The sequence below is a fragment of the Macrobrachium nipponense genome, chromosome 24 (assembly GCF_015104395.2).
Source record: "Macrobrachium nipponense isolate FS-2020 chromosome 24, ASM1510439v2, whole genome shotgun sequence".
Classification (NCBI taxonomy): Eukaryota; Metazoa; Arthropoda; class Malacostraca; order Decapoda; family Palaemonidae; genus Macrobrachium; species Macrobrachium nipponense.
This window is the reverse complement of record NC_061091.1, coordinates 63,911,442-63,929,222: the sequence shown is the minus strand read 5'-3', so window position 1 is coordinate 63,929,222 and position 17,781 is coordinate 63,911,442. Positions and strand designations below refer to the sequence as shown.

General features: G+C 43.8%; 1 protein-coding gene across 1 annotated transcript in view; it reads right to left on the bottom strand.

The window, feature by feature from the left end:
* The window catches only part of LOC135205686 (uncharacterized), a gene marked incomplete in the record, with an annotated part of 452,407 nt that overhangs the window by 65,236 nt on the left and 369,390 nt on the right, over positions 1-17,781 (bottom strand). The window contains 2 exon segments of the mRNA XM_064236602.1: positions 6,270-6,369; positions 9,341-9,402. Coding sequence (XP_064092672.1) covers positions 6,270-6,369; positions 9,341-9,402 — 162 coding nt within the window.

The following is a 17,781-nucleotide window of genomic DNA, read 5'->3' as shown; positions in this document are numbered from 1 at the left end:
GTTTGTGAGCTTGGAAGAGGTCTAGGCCTGAGAGCGAGACAGAGCCGATCGGGCGCACCCTCATTATTATAGGACGCCTTTCCAATGGCGAACTTGGCAGTCTGGGACGTGCTACAGAACCTGCCGAGGGGACGCCTGACCGGTGGGGATTCTCTATAACCTCCGTAAGGCTTTCGACTTTCCTTCTCCTCTGGGCATGGGAGCTTGGAAGAGGTCTAGGCCTGGGAGCGAGACAGAGCCGATCAGACGCACCCTCCACTGCAAAGGGGAACACTAAAATCACTTCTTACCTTTCAATAGCTCGTATTTTGAGCTACATTCCTTAGTCTTCAAATTGCAATATGAATTTGAAGATTCTGCTATAAAAACTTCTAAAGGAAGCATAACAAATTCTATTTTTTCTGACTTCCTCAAGAAGGAAGTTAGCTTAAACTTCCTCAATCAATTCTAACATTTACTACACGTTATTAATGAATAAATATTAAAATTTCCCTTCTTGCAAACTATGTGAGTGTCTACCGAAAAGTTTGGTAGTTACACGCAAACAATTCTTCGAAATTTTCGAAGCCAAAGTTATTAAAACAAATTAATATGCATATGCCGAACCAAAGACCCAGTACTTCCCTGCAAAAGATAGCCCAGAAGATCGATGGCGATGAAATCCAAAAATCAAGTCAAGAGGAACTGCAAACATTGTTTACATTCCAAGCGACAGAGAAAATATGATAGAAAACGGGAATGGTTCCTAGTCCTGCCACCCAGGGCAGGGCGGTAGATCACCTGACCTACCTGCAGCGTGTGCCGCGAAATTTGAATTTCTGTCGGGGACGACGGAGTCTTAGCTATGTATATATCTGACAGGTAAGTTGATTGTATGAAAACTTATTTTTATTAATATACTGTGCTAAACTATAAAGGATTCTTATCATAGTATGCGTTTTTTAAAGGCGTCGTTAACTCGGAGCGTCGGAAGCGTCAGCGTCGTAACCTCGGAACAAGCGTCGTAACCCAGGGCGGATTTTTCAATGAATATTTAAGAAAAAGTGTCGTAACCTCGGAACGTCGTAAGCCGGACCCGTCGTAACCCGGGGACCGCCTGTACTTGGATGACACAATTACACAATTCCTAGTACCACAGACAGTCAAAAGTGTGTTTTCTTAGAAGATCTGGTGTATTTTGCCTCCGGGATGTCATGCAAGAGCATCCAGCAGAAGTCTCCCATCATGCACACTATGCATATCTAAAAAAAAACGAGAGGTGATGAGTAGAAACGGATTTCAAATTTGAATTCAGCACCCCCAAATTAGGTAAAAACGGGTGTTTTTGTGCTTGCCTCAATTTCTTTGTAAACCAGTGAATTATTAACGTCCCATGTCGGAGGAGAACACTGCGGACTGGGACGAGATGAGGAAAAAGATCGAATTAGGTCTCTTATGACATAGGAAGAAGAGATTTCAGGGAGCCTCACCTTAAAAACATACGAAAGCATTGAAAATATAACCCTTAATGCACGAAGAAGGTGACAGGCCCGTCATGATGAAAATGAACTAAAAACTCCGCTATTTTTGGTAGGGAAGGTCTAGAAATTTAATGCCCTTGAGACCTACACCGTCTGAAGACCGACCATTTAACCTGATAATTTACTCTAGCTGATTGCCATCTGGCAAGAGCCAACTGTCGAGCCACTCTGGAGGAGAACCATTCGTGCTTGGAGAATCTCCTGACAGTCTCCAGGCATGAAAATGAAGCATGTGGAGCCTCTGATGGAACCGATGAAAATGAGGTGGTTTGAGAAGATCTGGTCTCTCTGTCAAATGAATGGGGGGCTCCACCAGTGCTTCCGGTAGGTCGGGAAACCACTCCTGTGGCCAGAAGGGGGTGATCAAGGTGAGATCCAGATGCTTGGTTGCCCTCACTTTGTTGAGGACTCCCCTCACCAGAGCGAATGAAGGAAATGCATGTGCTTGAAGGCCCTCCCAGTCCTGCAAAAGAGCATTTGTCCCAGCACTCTGAGGAGTCTGGTAAGTGGCAAAGAAGATCTGGCACCGAAAATTCAGTGGGGGGGCAAATAGATCGACTGTGACAGGCCACTTCTTTCTGAGGCTATCGAAGACTTCCTGGCAAAGTGTCCATTCCCACCCCTGAACTTCGTTCAGTCTCGACAAGGCGTCTGCTAAGACATTGTGAATGCCCAGGATAAACTGAGGGACCAACGTAATCCTCCTGTCTTCAGCCCAACACAGGATTGATCGGGCTTCTTGAGTGAGAAGGTCCAACTGTGTGCCACCTTGGTTTCTTAAGTAAGAGACTCCTGTGGTATTGTTGAAGAAGATCACTAAAATAGATCCAGTGGAATTGAAAGAAGAGAAATCCCTGACTTGAGGCAGTGAACTTGCCTCCACCAACGGAGATCTCTTCCTACATTGTGGAGAGGAGGCAATAATCGTGTCCTTGGACACGAAATCCCATGACTGGCGAAGTGTCGACTAATGGGACCTCATTCTGAGACGACCTCAGGGAACCAGTTGGATGAGGGATGACAAATGGCCCAGGAGGGTCCTCCAAAGAGAAACTAGCCGCATACGGAGGATAAAAATCTTTGGCAGATTAGAAGCCTGTCTATCTGTTTCAGAGAGGGAGAAGCCCTCAAAATCTGGGAATTCAAAACAATCCCCAGATAAGTCATGATCTGGCAAGGGATTAGATTGGACTTGTCGAAGCTGACACGAATGCCCAACTCGACACAAAGAGAAAGAACTATCTCCCTCGGCCAGAGACATTTCTCTTGAGAGTTGGCCTGGACTAGCCAATCGTCCAGATACCAAAGCATCCTTACATTTAACCGATGCAGAATAGCCGAAACAGGAGCCATCACCCGAGAAAAGACCTGTGGAGCAGTGGTGAGGCCAACACAAAGGGTCTTGAACTGGAAAACTCCCTAGTCCGGGAAAAACCGAAGGTAAGGTCTGCTCTTCAGATGGATGGGGATTTGCAGACAAGCATCCTGCAGATCAATGGAAATCATGCAGTCCCCCTTCCTGACAGATGAAAGAACAGTCTGAACTGTCTCCATCCGGAACTTGGACTTTTAGAATTAAAAACACCCATGAGTAAAACCTGGGAGAAGGAGGAGCTCGCTCTATGGCATCCTTCTCCAAGAGGGCCGAAAGCTCCTTCTCCAAGGCTTGACCCCTGACTGAGTGAGGGGAATAACTGCTGAACTTGAGAGGACGATTGGAAAGTGGAGGTCTCAAAACAAAAGGGATCTCATAACCTACCTTCAGGACCTCCACAACTGAAGCATCCACCGCTCTCTCCTGCCAAGCTGACCAATGGCGAGACATAAGCTCCTCCTGCGGTCTCTGAGCGAGGTAATGACTCATACTTCCGAAAATTCTTACGCCCAGACAAGGAAGAAGAAGAAGGACCTCCTGGAGGTTGAGCTCTTCCTCTGCCCTTAGATCCATGCCAAGAACCTCTCCCACGTTTCAAAGGGTGAGCGCCAGAGGAGGAAGCCGAGGCTCTAGAAACCTGAGAAGTACTTGGGAAAAATGAGCCAGGAGGAGGAGGAGGTTGTTGGGCTGGAGCAGAAGGTACAAGTCTGGCACTAAACTTACGCTTACTCCTTGAAGAAACGGGAGGAAAACCAGAGGAAAAAGCTCTTGATAAGGCCCAGTGAGCTTGGGAAGAAGCATCACCTTGATGTTCCTTCAAAACCTCAGAAAGCACAGACAAATAAAAAAGGGAATTGCCGAAAGGAGAAGAGGACAATAAACTGTTTCTCTGAATCTCTGCAACAGAAGAGGGTAACTGCAACAAATACAGGTTACGCCTTACAGAAACGAGAAAGGCCTGCATAGAAGCGGCAAGCTCATTCTGGTGTACAGAAGCAATTTCTCAAAATGAGGAGCATCAGGAGGAACAAACCCAGAGTCCTTGACATACATTAAAAGACCTCCAAGGACCCACATACTGAAGGATTGAGCCTCTTACAGGAGCTCATAACAGGCTCCATGGCAATAAAGTCTTCGATCGAGATCAAGACCGAGACCGAAGCCTTGGAAAGCAAAGGTTGACACGAAAGTCGGACAAAATCAGGATTTGGTTTGGGGGGTTGAGAGAATGAAGTATCATCTGCCACCTGATAAACTCCTCTCCGGTGTCATAGAAGAGAAGAGAGCTTCCTCTTCCCTTCCCTGATCACTTCGAAAGTTTAGCGGCGACGTCCGCCCTCACTCTCGAGAACCTCTGAGAAAAGGGAAAACATAAAAATTCCTGCGACCAGGAAGGACCGTCTAGAAAAATCCCTTCAGTAATACACCGAAGCAGAGGCTGCTTCTGCTCTTTAGGCCTCGCCTAAGGAAGAAAACTCAAAACTAAATAAAAAAGTTTCTTGAACTCGACATCATGACCGCCGTTCAATGAAAAATCAACATCACACTAATCTGTGTCATCATCATTATCGTCAGATCCTAACTGAGAAACTTCCCCTGAAGTAACATCCTGACCGACTAGCTGTCTTAGGTCTAACACTAATACCCCTCCCCCATTATCCTAAATAAGTGCCCTTTGGCACTGTTACAGGACTAACGGGATACATTGGGTAAAGAATCATCAGGCGCCTGCCCGGACCGGATCCCCCCCCTAGGCCTTCGCCACGACGGGGTTCACAAGCCGGGGTATCTGTCGCACCGTTACCCATGGTGCAGTCGACAGGCACCTGACGAGGAGCTGAAAATTATTCTTAAAGATTGTTAGACATCCTAGTAAAAGCTACTTCAAAATTTTCTGACAGCTTGTTAAACTTGGCTGAAATATCTTGATCTAAACTAAGCTGTAATGTTTCAAACTTCTTCTTCCAACTAGTTTCCATCACCAAAAACTTTGAATCAAAATCAGAAACGACTTCATTAGTTACTGGTTGTACAGGTGGCAAAGCATCAATTAATTCGGTATCAGAATCACACGACAGCGAAACCGAAGAACCAGAAACATGGATGCACAAGTCAAGGAAATCATTAGATACAGGTCTAGCTACCGATTTCTTTTTCTCCCTAACTAATCTTTTACGCTTCAAGATTCTTTGATGTTTAATATATGCCAACATGTCTTCGTCAGACCAAAACTTACAGAAGTCACAACGAGAAGTCAAGTCACAAGCCTGTCCACGACAAGAGTTACCAAAGTCATGGGGTTCATACTCCCTACTACTCATCCTTGTCCCACAAGCCGGGCAATTCCTGATGTTGCTAGCAGAAGGAAGAGTCGAATCATCTTTGCTATCCATTGGACTGTTGGACAGGTCACGTAATTCCGGGTCGCGCAAAAGTTCGTTAAAATAAATATATGCCACAATAGAAATAAAAGTTAATTCACTAATTTCGTGGATATAATACGTAAATGGTACATAACATAAAGCCGCATTAACAGTTAATGAAAGCTTTAAAGGCACAAAAGGTTTCAGAAATTTATAGTGGGGCTGTGATGTAAACTAAATGGGTGCTTGTTAACAACTGACTTTCAAGGGAAGGTTTTATAACTGTTTACGGCAGTATTGCCAACTGGCAGACAGAATAGGAGGTAACAGGGTTGCCAATGTGGTAAATTTTGGTGCAGTTTTTGGGGATGTAGGGCTAGATAAATCATATTAAGGTAATGTTTATTAATAAACATTTTTATGCTTGCGGCTCGAATCACTGCCACTTCCCAGAGAAATAAATGTTTATAAGGGACACAAGTAAAAGGATTAAAAAGGCTGAGCAAATGGGTAGGACGAGACATCATAAGTAACAGTACATTTTATGTAGCTCCCTAAAAGAGATGGTATGCTCAAGGTGTGCCATGTAACTCACATTAGAGATCATATTAAAAGTTCTTAGTAGTGTCTATTTGACCACCAGCTACATTCTTTTCTGCCTTTCACTTTAAACCTGTTCCCTTTGGTCTCCATCTGATTAGCTGTCAAACTTCCCTGTAATTATTAGCCAAATTCTTTCAGTTTATCTTACTTTAAACTCCTCATTTCTGGCCAAATTCCCTTGAAGATCCCTAAGAGTGTTCAGAAATGTAACTCAAGTTGTCTATTAAACCCTATAATTTTATTCCTATAAAGTTAAAAGAAGCTGTATGGTCAAGCTACCAAAATAGTAATTGTAATAGTATATATTCTTAACTTATGTCTATTTGTAAATTATGGACTAACTGTACACCCAAAACTGACTCTGATCAGGAATGAACAGTCATGTCTAACCACATAAATATAACTCACCTGTTCATTTTCCATGGGTTTTAACAACTGCTCAAAGTAACGACTGGCAACTAAAACGACATTTTTAAATTGCTTCCTTCCATTGTCAGGCACACGTTCCCTGAAAGATAAAATCAACATGAATAGTAGCACATTTTGTACCAATGGCAAAAGGACTATAAGAAAGAAGATAATTGAAGATTTGGATTATTTCTGACTTTCATCAATTCAACATCCAACCAATACTCAAAATACATGATTCTATGGGGATACCTCCAACAGGGTACCCTGCACATCATCCAAGGCATTACTAAAGTTCTTATAATAGATGAATACATACTATAATTCATCAAGATCCATACTACTACTCAGAAAGAACCAATGTCTTTTGTGTGCACACCATCTACAACACCTACCTTGCCTCTCCCCTTTGTCAGTCTCATCAAAAATACATAATTCTCTGGCTTTATCGCCAAGCAATTTACATGTTCAAATAAAAACAAGTTATTTTCCTTGTACAAAATTTGGTTAATACCAATAAGTGCTCCATTTGTGTACATTATATTATAGAAGTATGTAGTACAGTGGAACCTCGGTTGTCGTACATAATCCGTTCCAGAACCTTCCACGAAATCCAAAACGTACGAAAACTGAAATAATAATTCCCATAAGGAATAACGTAAATATAATTTGTGTGTTCCAGACCCCCAAAAATATTCACAAAAATATATTTTATAGGGAATAAAAACAGCTTTACATACAGAAAACAACGAGAAATCAATATAAATGACTAATGAATTGAATTGAACATTTAACATCACTCTTACCTTTATCGAAAACATTTGTTAACTATGAAAGACAGAGAGGAGGGGAGAGGGAGGAGGAGAGGTTATTGTTTGGAAGAGGAATCTCCCTACAGAAGGACTTCAGATTATCAAGGACCTATCTGGGGTTAGTTCTCTTCATTTTTTACTGGTACTATCTGAGATTACTTCCCCACTTCATTTTTTACTGGCACTAGGACCAGCTTGAGAGCTACTGGACCCCTGTCGCAAAACAAAACTGTCCAAGACATTTGTATGCCTTAAGTTAAATATGGCATTGTCATTAAACATGTTGGAGACATGGATTACAACTTTTTTGGGATGATAATTCTTCAAAAATTTTTTTATATCATTCCACTTTGCAAACATGTCCTTAATCCCTGAAGTAGGCACATTATGTATGACCATTCGTTTTCTTAACCTCTGCTGGTCTTAAATTCACTAACAGCAGTGCTGCTGGTATGCATTTTCTCACTGAGATCGGCATGCAACTTCCTCCAACACTTTCCTATGAGTTCTTTCTTAAATTCTATGGTGTTTCTCTCCTTTTTTTTTTACAGAAGGGCTAGCACTTAGAACTTTCTTTGGCCCTATGATGGCTTATTTAGCAGTTGCACTCGAATAAAAAAGCACAAAAACAATGAACAAAAAAGCAGAATGGGTCACGAAAGAAAGGGGGATGCTTTGTTTGGGAGCTCAATATGGGGCCCAGTCATGCACTAGGGCCTGGATGGAGCATTTCGAAGTATATGAAAACCAAGGAAACGTACAATAACTAAGACAAAATTTTCGTAGAAAAAAAGTCTACGAAAACCAAAACATACGAAAACCGAGTTGTGACCGTACCATGTAGCATATACAGTGTTAACTCCTTAGCTGTGTTCCAACAGATATTTTCTTGGTCAACAATGTCTCAGTGAGTACAAATGAAGGGGGCTACCTCTTAAGATTTTGATAGCATGAACTGTAAGCATATGCAGTTTTATTTTTTAAAATCTTAAAATAAAGAAAACTAAACACCACAAAGCAAAATATTAGAAATATGGAATAACAGTTACACTTGGTTAAATCATGGCATGCCAAATAGAACAAAATGAAAATGACAAATTTTTTATCAATTTGTATTTTTCAGAGCTAACAAGCTTGAAGTCTTAACAATGGGATAAGCTTCTAATGCCAGCTGGAAACCGGTTAAAACAATCAAGGAATCTGTGGCCTCTGACAACTCATGCGTATACGAGGTGGAAGCCGGTCACCAACCAGGCTTGGTACCTCATAACGCATCAGTCTTTCTTCCAACCCCGTACATGTATATGACAGGGGCGGCTAGAGGTGGGCAGTAAGAGTTAAGACCTCAGGTTTGATAGCCATGAAAAATACAAATTAATTAAAAATTTCTCATATGTTCATACATGGAACAAACCTTCAGTCTTAACAATAGGATAGACTTAAACTTGGAGGAAGTACAGTATCCTGAACAGGCTGGGGGATTAAAATCAACGAAATACTAAACAGATATTACAAATAATGAGAAACATTTTAGTCTTTAACACCTGAAAAACTTTTTGCAGTCCCCGGTTAACGGTGGGGGTTCCGTTCCCACCCGAGTGCCACTAACCGAAAATCATGGATAACTGGAACATCACAGTAATTACAGTAATAAATGGCTTTTACAACACCATAAGTGCTGATCAGCAACGATAAACTGCTTACCGATGCCGATAAACAGCTTACCAATGCCAATAAACCACTTACTGATGCCGATAAACTGTTTACCAGTGCTGATAAAACCACTTACCAATGCTGATAAACCACTTACTGAAAATCTGGTTAACGAAGTCATTAGCCAATCATCATAAAACCAAAACACCATTAACCGATGCCACTGATAAACAGGGACTGCTTCTATAAAAAAAAGTCAAGAGTGAAGATCTGAAGAAGCTACCATAAAGAAATCAATTTACCATAAAATTACAATAGACAATAGTCTCACTCCAGTAAGATTGGCCTGTAATGTCTTAAACATAAAGATCAATTCTGTATGGGAATTCTGGAAGTGCTCAAAACAAAAATGATGAAAAACCATTCAACTACAAAACCCCTTAAAGGAAAATCTGACATAAAAACATGAAATATAGAGTTCTCCATGCTTGTGGGAGGTAGAGAACAATTACTGTACATGCATAAAATAACATGAATGACTATTCAGCATAATATAGGCAGCTACCAAAAAATCAAGAACTACAGAAACAGACAGATAATACTTACATAGATTGTTCATTTGATGGAGGGCACTCTGCTTCTTTCACCCATCTTACACCATCACAGTTCTGAAATTAAAGCATTAAAAATACAAAATCAACCTTTTCATGCAGCCAATGGCTTATCATCAACATAACATTAAAACTTAACAATTTTCTTAAAAGTCCACATTTGAAGTACAGAAATGAGATACAAAAGTCAGATTTTACAGTCTTTATGCATAAAATAACACTCAACCAGAGTTAAAACTTTAGAATAGAATCACAAATTTTACTAAACAAAATGCAATTTCATAAGTGAAAACCTTATGAGTAATGCAAGACTAAAAACCATAAAAAATTCAACAATCTCATTTCTGGGCTTGACCTGTGTCGGCCTGTGAAATGGTTCCTTTGATACTATTTCTGAGGAATAAATATTGCTATTCATCCTAGAGAAAAAAGAAACAATATAATGCCAAGATAAATGGCTCGCTCACTTCTTATAGAAGTGTCGGTATAGTAAGGAGCGAGTGGAATCACTACCAGAGGTCCCTTGCCATTTAGCTTCTTCCCTCGACAAAACCCCGAACTACGGAGGAGCCGTGCTACAGCTCCCGGTCTACTACTACCGTGAGCGCCTCCGACGCCTGAGACGTCATTCCTTTCGATAGCACGCGTTACAACCAGACGTTAGAATTTTTCTGTGCTGTGTTTCGCTCGATTTTGGATTATCTTTTGGATTATCTTTTATTTTCAAGATGTCTTCAGCTTCTGCTTCTAAGTTAAGTACTGTTTGGGGTTACTGATCTCATTTTATGATGATCTTCGTGTTTTATACATATTCGGAGCCTTATCGGCCGGTATGCCCCTCGACCGCTTGGCGGTACGGGTTCTCTCTTTCGGTCTTCCATACCGTTAGGGATTTCCCCTTTTTCTCAGTACTTTAGATATGGTTACTTATACATAGTCTCTATATCTTTTATGCAGTTAGTTTTTTAGTTAGGCCTCCACGGGGCACGCTCCGACCGCACGTTTCGGACCTTAGTCTAGCTACGCCTTACATTGTTAGGAGTTTTATCAGTCACAATTTTGAGAGTCATATCATCTTAATTATTCTGATGTTCTCTCTTTCCTTCTCTAGTTCCTGATTACCATTAATAATATTATAGGTACTAGGTTGGCTAACATACACCATGCTTCGGTATGGCGATTAGCTTCCCTGTTATCATTTATTTTACCGTTAAGTTAGGCTTTCATACCCCAATTGTCAATTGGTGATTAGCCTGCCCCCCGTTTTCTTGAACTAGAGGTTAGATTAGGCTAACATACCCCTTTCTTCGGATCGGCGATTAGCCTAATTTTCTGTTTGCTTAGCTTCGTGTTCCCCGTGTTAGCCTAGCTTTAAGATATCGCTTTAATTTTATTTGATTGATTATTATAAGTAATCCTATATATATCAGTGATATTGATGTTGTTCCGACGGTTCTTCCCCACCTCGTGTCTTTCACCTGGCTGGGAAGACCACCGGTTGATCGCGGTGAGCTACCCGGTTACGGGGTCCCCCTCCCGTCCCCCCATTCCCCCCCTCCATACATTGCCATCCACGTCGATGGGTGATGACTCGTTTCTCACAGCTAGCGTCCGAGTCTGCATGAGAGGGGGTGACTCACGGGACTGGTGGGGATCTCCCCTCCCCTACTGGTATTCTCACTCGTCATGTGCCTCGGGGGCTCGGGACCTCCTCCCCCCTTCTTCTCCGTCCTTAACTGGCCGCTCAGTGGGGGAGGGCTCCCCTACCCCACGTTCTTCCCTACCCTTTCCCCCCCAGTTCAGTCCGGCAGGTGTCTATCCGCCGCTACCGAACATAGAGAGGGGGGGAGGGAACCACTGGGTTTCCTATCCACTTAGGATAGTTCACACGAGCACTTACTGATATAATAGGTTTTTATTTTGTTTTTATTTTGTTTTATTTAATGTTTAGAATCTTTTGCGTTACTCCGGGGGGTTTTTTATTTCCGCCTCTCGTACTATCCCTTGCTTCGTTAGAAGTTTGACATTGCTCACTCAATATTAATTAACTCCGGGTCATATGGAGAACTCCGGGCCCTACGGAGTCTATTTTTAATCATATACAAGTGAGCTTAGGCGGAGGCAGAGACTTTCTTCCCCCCTCATAACTTTTCTACATAATATTCATACGTAGATCTCTATCCGTCGGTCCTACTTTGGCACCCACGGATATTTTGCATATTATACCACCGGAGGTTGTCATTGGTACTCATGTATCCTTTGACTTACAGATGTTGTGCCAGGAGATTGGGTGCAATGCCATCCTCCAAGACCCGTGCGGCCATATAGTATGCCGTTCTCATGCAGGATGTGCAGTGAAAGTGGAGGATTTTATCGTTTGGCATCATGAAGCTTGCCAAACCTGCTACTTGCTAGTAGGAGATGCCTCACTAGTAGTAAGTTTCTTAGCACTTTCTTCATTCATTCATCACCTGGAATACTTGTTATTATATTATACCTTTCACATATGAGACACATTCATATAATCTCAACACAACAGACATTCCTCCCCTATCCTCTCCCTAACTCTAGACCCTTTTTTACAGGGTTCTGATGAAGAAAAGAAGAAAGCTTTGTCGACTCTCAAAGCTTGGGTAGGGGGTTTTGGCCGGAATTCGAAGGGCCGCCCCTACATTCTTACCCAGGATATGGCGGACCTAGTATTCCCAGGAGCCAAGAAAGGATCAGTGGTGGACCCGATAGCGGCCGCCCCTTTCCTGGCCGACCTTCAAGTCATGATCTCCCTTCAGGAGGGGGATTTCCCAGAGGACATTGCAGAAGACATTGCGGCAATGAACCTCGACGTCGAACCCATGGCTATTGACTCCATGGGTACAGGTAAGGGTGTAGTAGGGGCAGCTTCTGTGGGTTCTCAGGGCCCTTTCCTGAATTCCCTTTCTCCATCACCTTCTACTGATCCTTCTACTTCCACTTCTTTCCGGGGCTTCACTGAAGAGCAGCGGTCTGTCCGTCCTAAGGCTACTTCAGTGATCCCCAAGGCTAAGATGACCGAGGAGAAACTTAAAAAGTCTCTCCCCAAGAAATTGGTCATCCTGACAGACACTGTAACTCCGGCTCACCACCCCGGATCAGTTAGGTCAAGGGAGGCCTCTTATTCTGCGTCGAGGTCCCCCAAACATAGATCACGTAAGGATCGGGCTCAAGTCCCTCTTTTTGATCCCGAATCCTTTTCGGCTAATATTCTGGAGCAGGTGGGAGTGATCGTAGGGGCCTTGGTTGACAACAAGGTCGGCTCGGTGCTCTCCCAGCTCTCCAGTTCTGTTACGTCTTCCGGCCAGTCGATCCAATCGCTGGCGGAACGGCTGGCCGCTCAGGAGAATGCCATCGCCGGGATTCAAACCTCGATCGCGGCAGGTTCCCCTCTATCTGTGCCACCTTCTCCTCTTCCAATGCCAGATTCCAGCCAACTGCCGGAATTCAAGGCGGCCAACCCTTGGAGGATCGCTTCGTATGCCCCGTTTGTCAACGGAATGTTGACAATCGAAGGCATAGGAACTCGAAGGCGTGAGGACTTCGAGTTCCACCCCAGAGACCTTCAACCACCATTCATTGGCTACGTCCGACTAACGGAAGCAGCGATGATGAGAGAGGACAAGGTTCCCAAGGAAACAGTGATCCTTCCGAGGGAACAGGCACAGCAGACTCTAATGAGAAGTCTGGAGGAATGGGGGTGTGAAAACACCCGCATCACAGCCTTTAGGAGTCTTTTCACCATTTTTACTCCGGTTGAAGGGACTCCGCTACCACTGACCCTTAAGGTAGTGGAAGCAACCTTTCAGGCCGCCCTGAAAGACGAGCCCCTGCCTCAACTACGAGAGACGGAACCCACCTCTCTCTTAATCCCAGGCTCCGAGACGTACTTCGAGGGGGCAGTTCCTACTTTCTCAGTAGGAAAACTAAAGGCGGACTGTGCCACCTCTCTCTTTAGTGAGAGACTGCCCAGGTTGTCGGACTCCCTCATCCAGATGGAGTACGACGCCCGGACTAGGCTCGCGAGATCCCTTTCCTCCATGACTAAGGTGGAGATGACGGCTCTTGTATACCAACAAGAGCCGTTATTTAAAGTTTTGGCTAAAGGTCTGCTGCACACCATGCAGTGTGACCTTTACGACTTCCTCATAGCCAGGAGAAATTGTAGGAAGCACGTTCTGGCGGAAGCTACTATCCGCCATGAACCTAATAAACTGATTGCTACCTCAATTTGGGGAACGGACCTCTTTCCAGCACCAGTAGTAGCAGAAGTCCTTCATGAGGCTTCTAAGGTTAACCAGTGCCTCAAAGTCAGGTGGGGACTGGTAGCAAAGCGGAGGCAGGAATCTTCTGGTCCTAACCCAAGGAACAAGAAGAAACCAAGGAAGTTCTCTCCCTTCCAGCCTTCTCAGCAAACGTTGGTTCAGGCAGTCCCAGCACCACAAGGGCAACCATCGTCGAAGGGTCAACAACACCTTGTTCTGACCCCTCAGTCCCAGCAATCTCAACCCTCTACTTCCTTTGCTGTCTCGCCAGCCTACAATTCCAACTATGAAAGCCAGAACTTTCAGGCTTTCAATAGGTTTGCGAGAGGCAGCAGAGCAAGAGGTGCCTCTCGATTCAGAGGATCCGGCAGGGCTGCTAACAGAGGAAGAGGTTTCCGAGGAGCAAGAGGTGGCCGCCCCTCGGCAAACCAGCAGTGAGAGTCCCAAGGTAGGAGGGAGGCCGTACCTCTTCCGCCAGCGGTGGGGGTTCAGCCCTTGGGCTCAAAGTATAGTAACAAAAGGACTAGGTTGGAGTTGGCTAGAGGGCCCTCCTCCAACCAACAGATTCTATCAAGCACCAACAACGGAATTGGTAGAGTATACCGAAGACCTCCTTCTCAAAGGAGTAGTCTCAAGAGTCAACAATTTAAAATTTCAAGGACGCTTGTTCAGCGTGCCAAAGAAAGACTCGGTAAACCGAAGAATCATCTTAGACTTGTCCCATCTGAACTTATTCATTCATTGCGACAAGTTCAGGATGCCGACCGTTTCGCAGGCACGGACCTTACTTCCCCCTGGGGCCGTCACAACCTCTATAGATCTTACAGATGCCTACTATCATGTTCCCATAGCCAGACACTTCCGTCCATTCCTAGGCTTCAAACTAGGCAACAGATCCTACTCCTTCAAGGTAATGCCATTCGGGCTCAACATAGCCCCCAGGATCTTCACCAAATTGGCGGAAGCAGTAGTGCAAGAGCTAAGGAAACAGGGAATAATGTTAGTGGCTTATCTGGACGATTGGCTTATTTGGGCAAAGAACCCCAAAGAATGCAAAGAAGCAACGGTCAGAGTGATCAAATTCCTAGAACATTTAGGTTTTCAAATAAACAAAACCAAGTCCAGACTAACACCGGAATCTCGATTCCAGTGGTTAGGCCTTCAGTGGGACTTACAATCGCACACTCTATCAATTCCGTCGTTGAAAAGGAAAGAAATTGCAAGAGCTACAAAACAATTTCTCAAACGACAACAAACATCCAGGAGGTGCCAGGAGAGGATCCTGGGCTCACTCCAGTTTGCATCAGTCACAGACGTTCTGCTCAGAGCCAACTCAAAGATATAAACAGAGTATGGCGCTCAAGAGCGAATTGCAGATCATGGGACAAACTAGCCTCTATCCCAGCGATCTTACGGAAACGTCTCCGTCCCTGGACGGAGACAAAGAATCTCTCAAAAGCAATTCCTCTACAGTTTCCCCCTCCATCATTAGTGATCCACACAGACGCCTCACTAACAGGGTGGGGAGGATACTCCCAGTACGAAAAAGTTCAAGGAACTTGGTCGTTAACACTCCGCCAGCTACATATCAATGTACTGGAGGCCATGGCAGTATTCCTCACACTGAAACGGCTCCGTCCACCCAAGAACTCACATTTCAAATTAGTTCTGGACAGTGCAGTAGTAGTACACTGCATCAACAGGGGCGGATCCAAGTCAAGCCACTTGAACCATGTCATGATAGCCATCTTTTCTCTGGCAAACAAAAACAAATGGCACCTGTCAGCCACTCACCTGGCAGGAGTCAAGAACGTAGTAGCAGACGCTCTATCGCGCTCTGCTCCGTTGGAATCGGAGTGGACACTGGACAGGAGTTCATTCAATTGGATCAGTCTACAAGTCCCCGGACTCCAAGTAGACCTCTTCGCCACGGAGTCAAACCACAAACTCCCTTGTTACGTGGCACCCAACCTCGATCCTCTAGCATACGCTACGGATGCAATGATCCTCGATTGGAACGAATGGAAGAATATTTACCTCTTCCCTCCGGTGAACCTTCTCATGAAAGTTTTAGACAAACTCAGGACATTCAAAGGCCAAGTAGCTCTAGTAGCTCCCAACTGGCCCAAGAGCAATTGGTTCCCTCTACTCCTAGAGTTGAGACTCCGACCACTACGGATTCCCAACCCCAAACTAACCCAGTTAGTGCAAACTCAGACTGTGTCCGCTTCCTCAAGAATTCAGAAAACCCTAACTTTATGGATTTTCTGAAATTTGCAGCCATGAGGAATGCAGAAATTGATCCCCAGAATATCTCATTCTTGGAATCAGATAAAAGAGAATCTACTCTCCGGCAATATGATTCATCTGTCAAGAAACTAACAGAGTTCCTTAAGTTGTCAAATTCTCAAGTCATGACAACGAACCTAGCCATAACTTTCTTCAGATCACTGTTTGGGAAAGGCTTAGCAGCAAGCACTATCACTACGACCAAATCAGCTCTTAAAAAGATCTTCCAATTTGGTTTTAGCATAGACCTTATGGATTCGTACTTTACGTCCATACCAAAAGCTTGTGCTAGATTAAGACCATCAACGAGACCTAAATCAGTCTCTTGGTTCCTAAATGATGTCCTCAAACTGGCCTCGGACATTAACAATGACTCTTGCAATTATATATCCCTCCTGAGGAAAACCCTATTCTTATTAAGTTTAGGCTCCGGAGCTAGAATATCAGAACTGTCAGCTTTATCAAGGGAACCAGGCCACATTGAGTTCCTCCCCTCAGGGGAAGTCCTCTTATCCCCAGATCGCCATTTTCTAGCCAAAAATGAAGACCCATAGGACAGATGGTCCTCGTGGAAAATCCTACCACTACCTCAAGACATTTCCCTTTGTCCTGTCAACTCATTAAGAGCCTACCTAAGCAGAACTCTGAAATCTTCAGGCCCTTTGTTCATTAGGAAGGAAGGTGGTACATTATCCCTAAAAGGGATCAGGCAACAAATTTTATACTTCATTAAACAGACCAATCCAGAGTCCTTTCCTCGGGCCCACGATGTTAGGGCGGTGGCCACATCTATTAATTATTTCCAACACATGAATTTTGACGATCTTAAGAAGTATACAGGCTGGAAATCTCCGACAGTTTTCAAACGGCACTACCTAAAACCCTTAGAAGCCCTCAAATTTCCAGCAGTGGCAGCTGGAAACACAGTTTCTCCTGATTCTTAATTTTTACTATAACTTCTTGTAGCCTTCCCTTCTACCTGCCCCATTGCACCCTTACTTAGTTTAGTCGCCTCCATGTATTGGGTTACCTTGAGTTTGCTTTTGTTCATCATTCTAATTGGATTCAGTTCCATTCTTTTGTATATATCAACTTATATCCTGTCTTTGCCTAACCTGTATTGTTATTTTTGTTGTTAGGCTAACTAATTATAAGTTATAACCCGTGTTTTAGGGCTTATACTTCCCTTAGGGTAAGACTGCAATTTTAGTTGATTATTATACTATTAACCTTACAAGTGTTTAACTTTACCTTCTTAATTTATCTGTACTGTTCCTCAAGCTTGGTGTTTAGCATTCTCTGGTACTATTTCACAGGCCGACACAGGTCAAGCCCAGAAAAGGGATTTTGACGAAGAAAAAATCTATTTCTGGGCAACGACCTGTCGCCCTGTGAAACCCCACCCTGTAGTTAGATTATCCTCACCCAGATTACCCCAAGCTTGGAGGCTATCTTCAGGAATGATGTCTCAGGCGTCGGAGGCGCTCACGGTAGTAGTAGACCGGGAGCTGTAGCACGGCTCCTCCGTAGTTCGGGGTTTTGTCGAGGGAAGAAGCTAAATGGCAAGGGACCTCTGGTAGTGATTCCACTCGCTCCTTACTATACCGACACTTCTATAAGAAGTGAGCGAGCCATTTATCTTGGCATTATATAGTTTCTTTTTTCTCTAGGATGAATAGCAATATTTATTCCTCAGAAATAGTATCAAAGGAACCATTTCACAGGGCGACACAGGTCGTTGCCCAGAAATAGATTTTTCCTTCGTCAAAATCCCTTTACTACACAACAAAATATATACATATGTAAAAGAAAAAAATATTTTTTTTAGCTCCTTCCCAAGGTGAAGGAACAT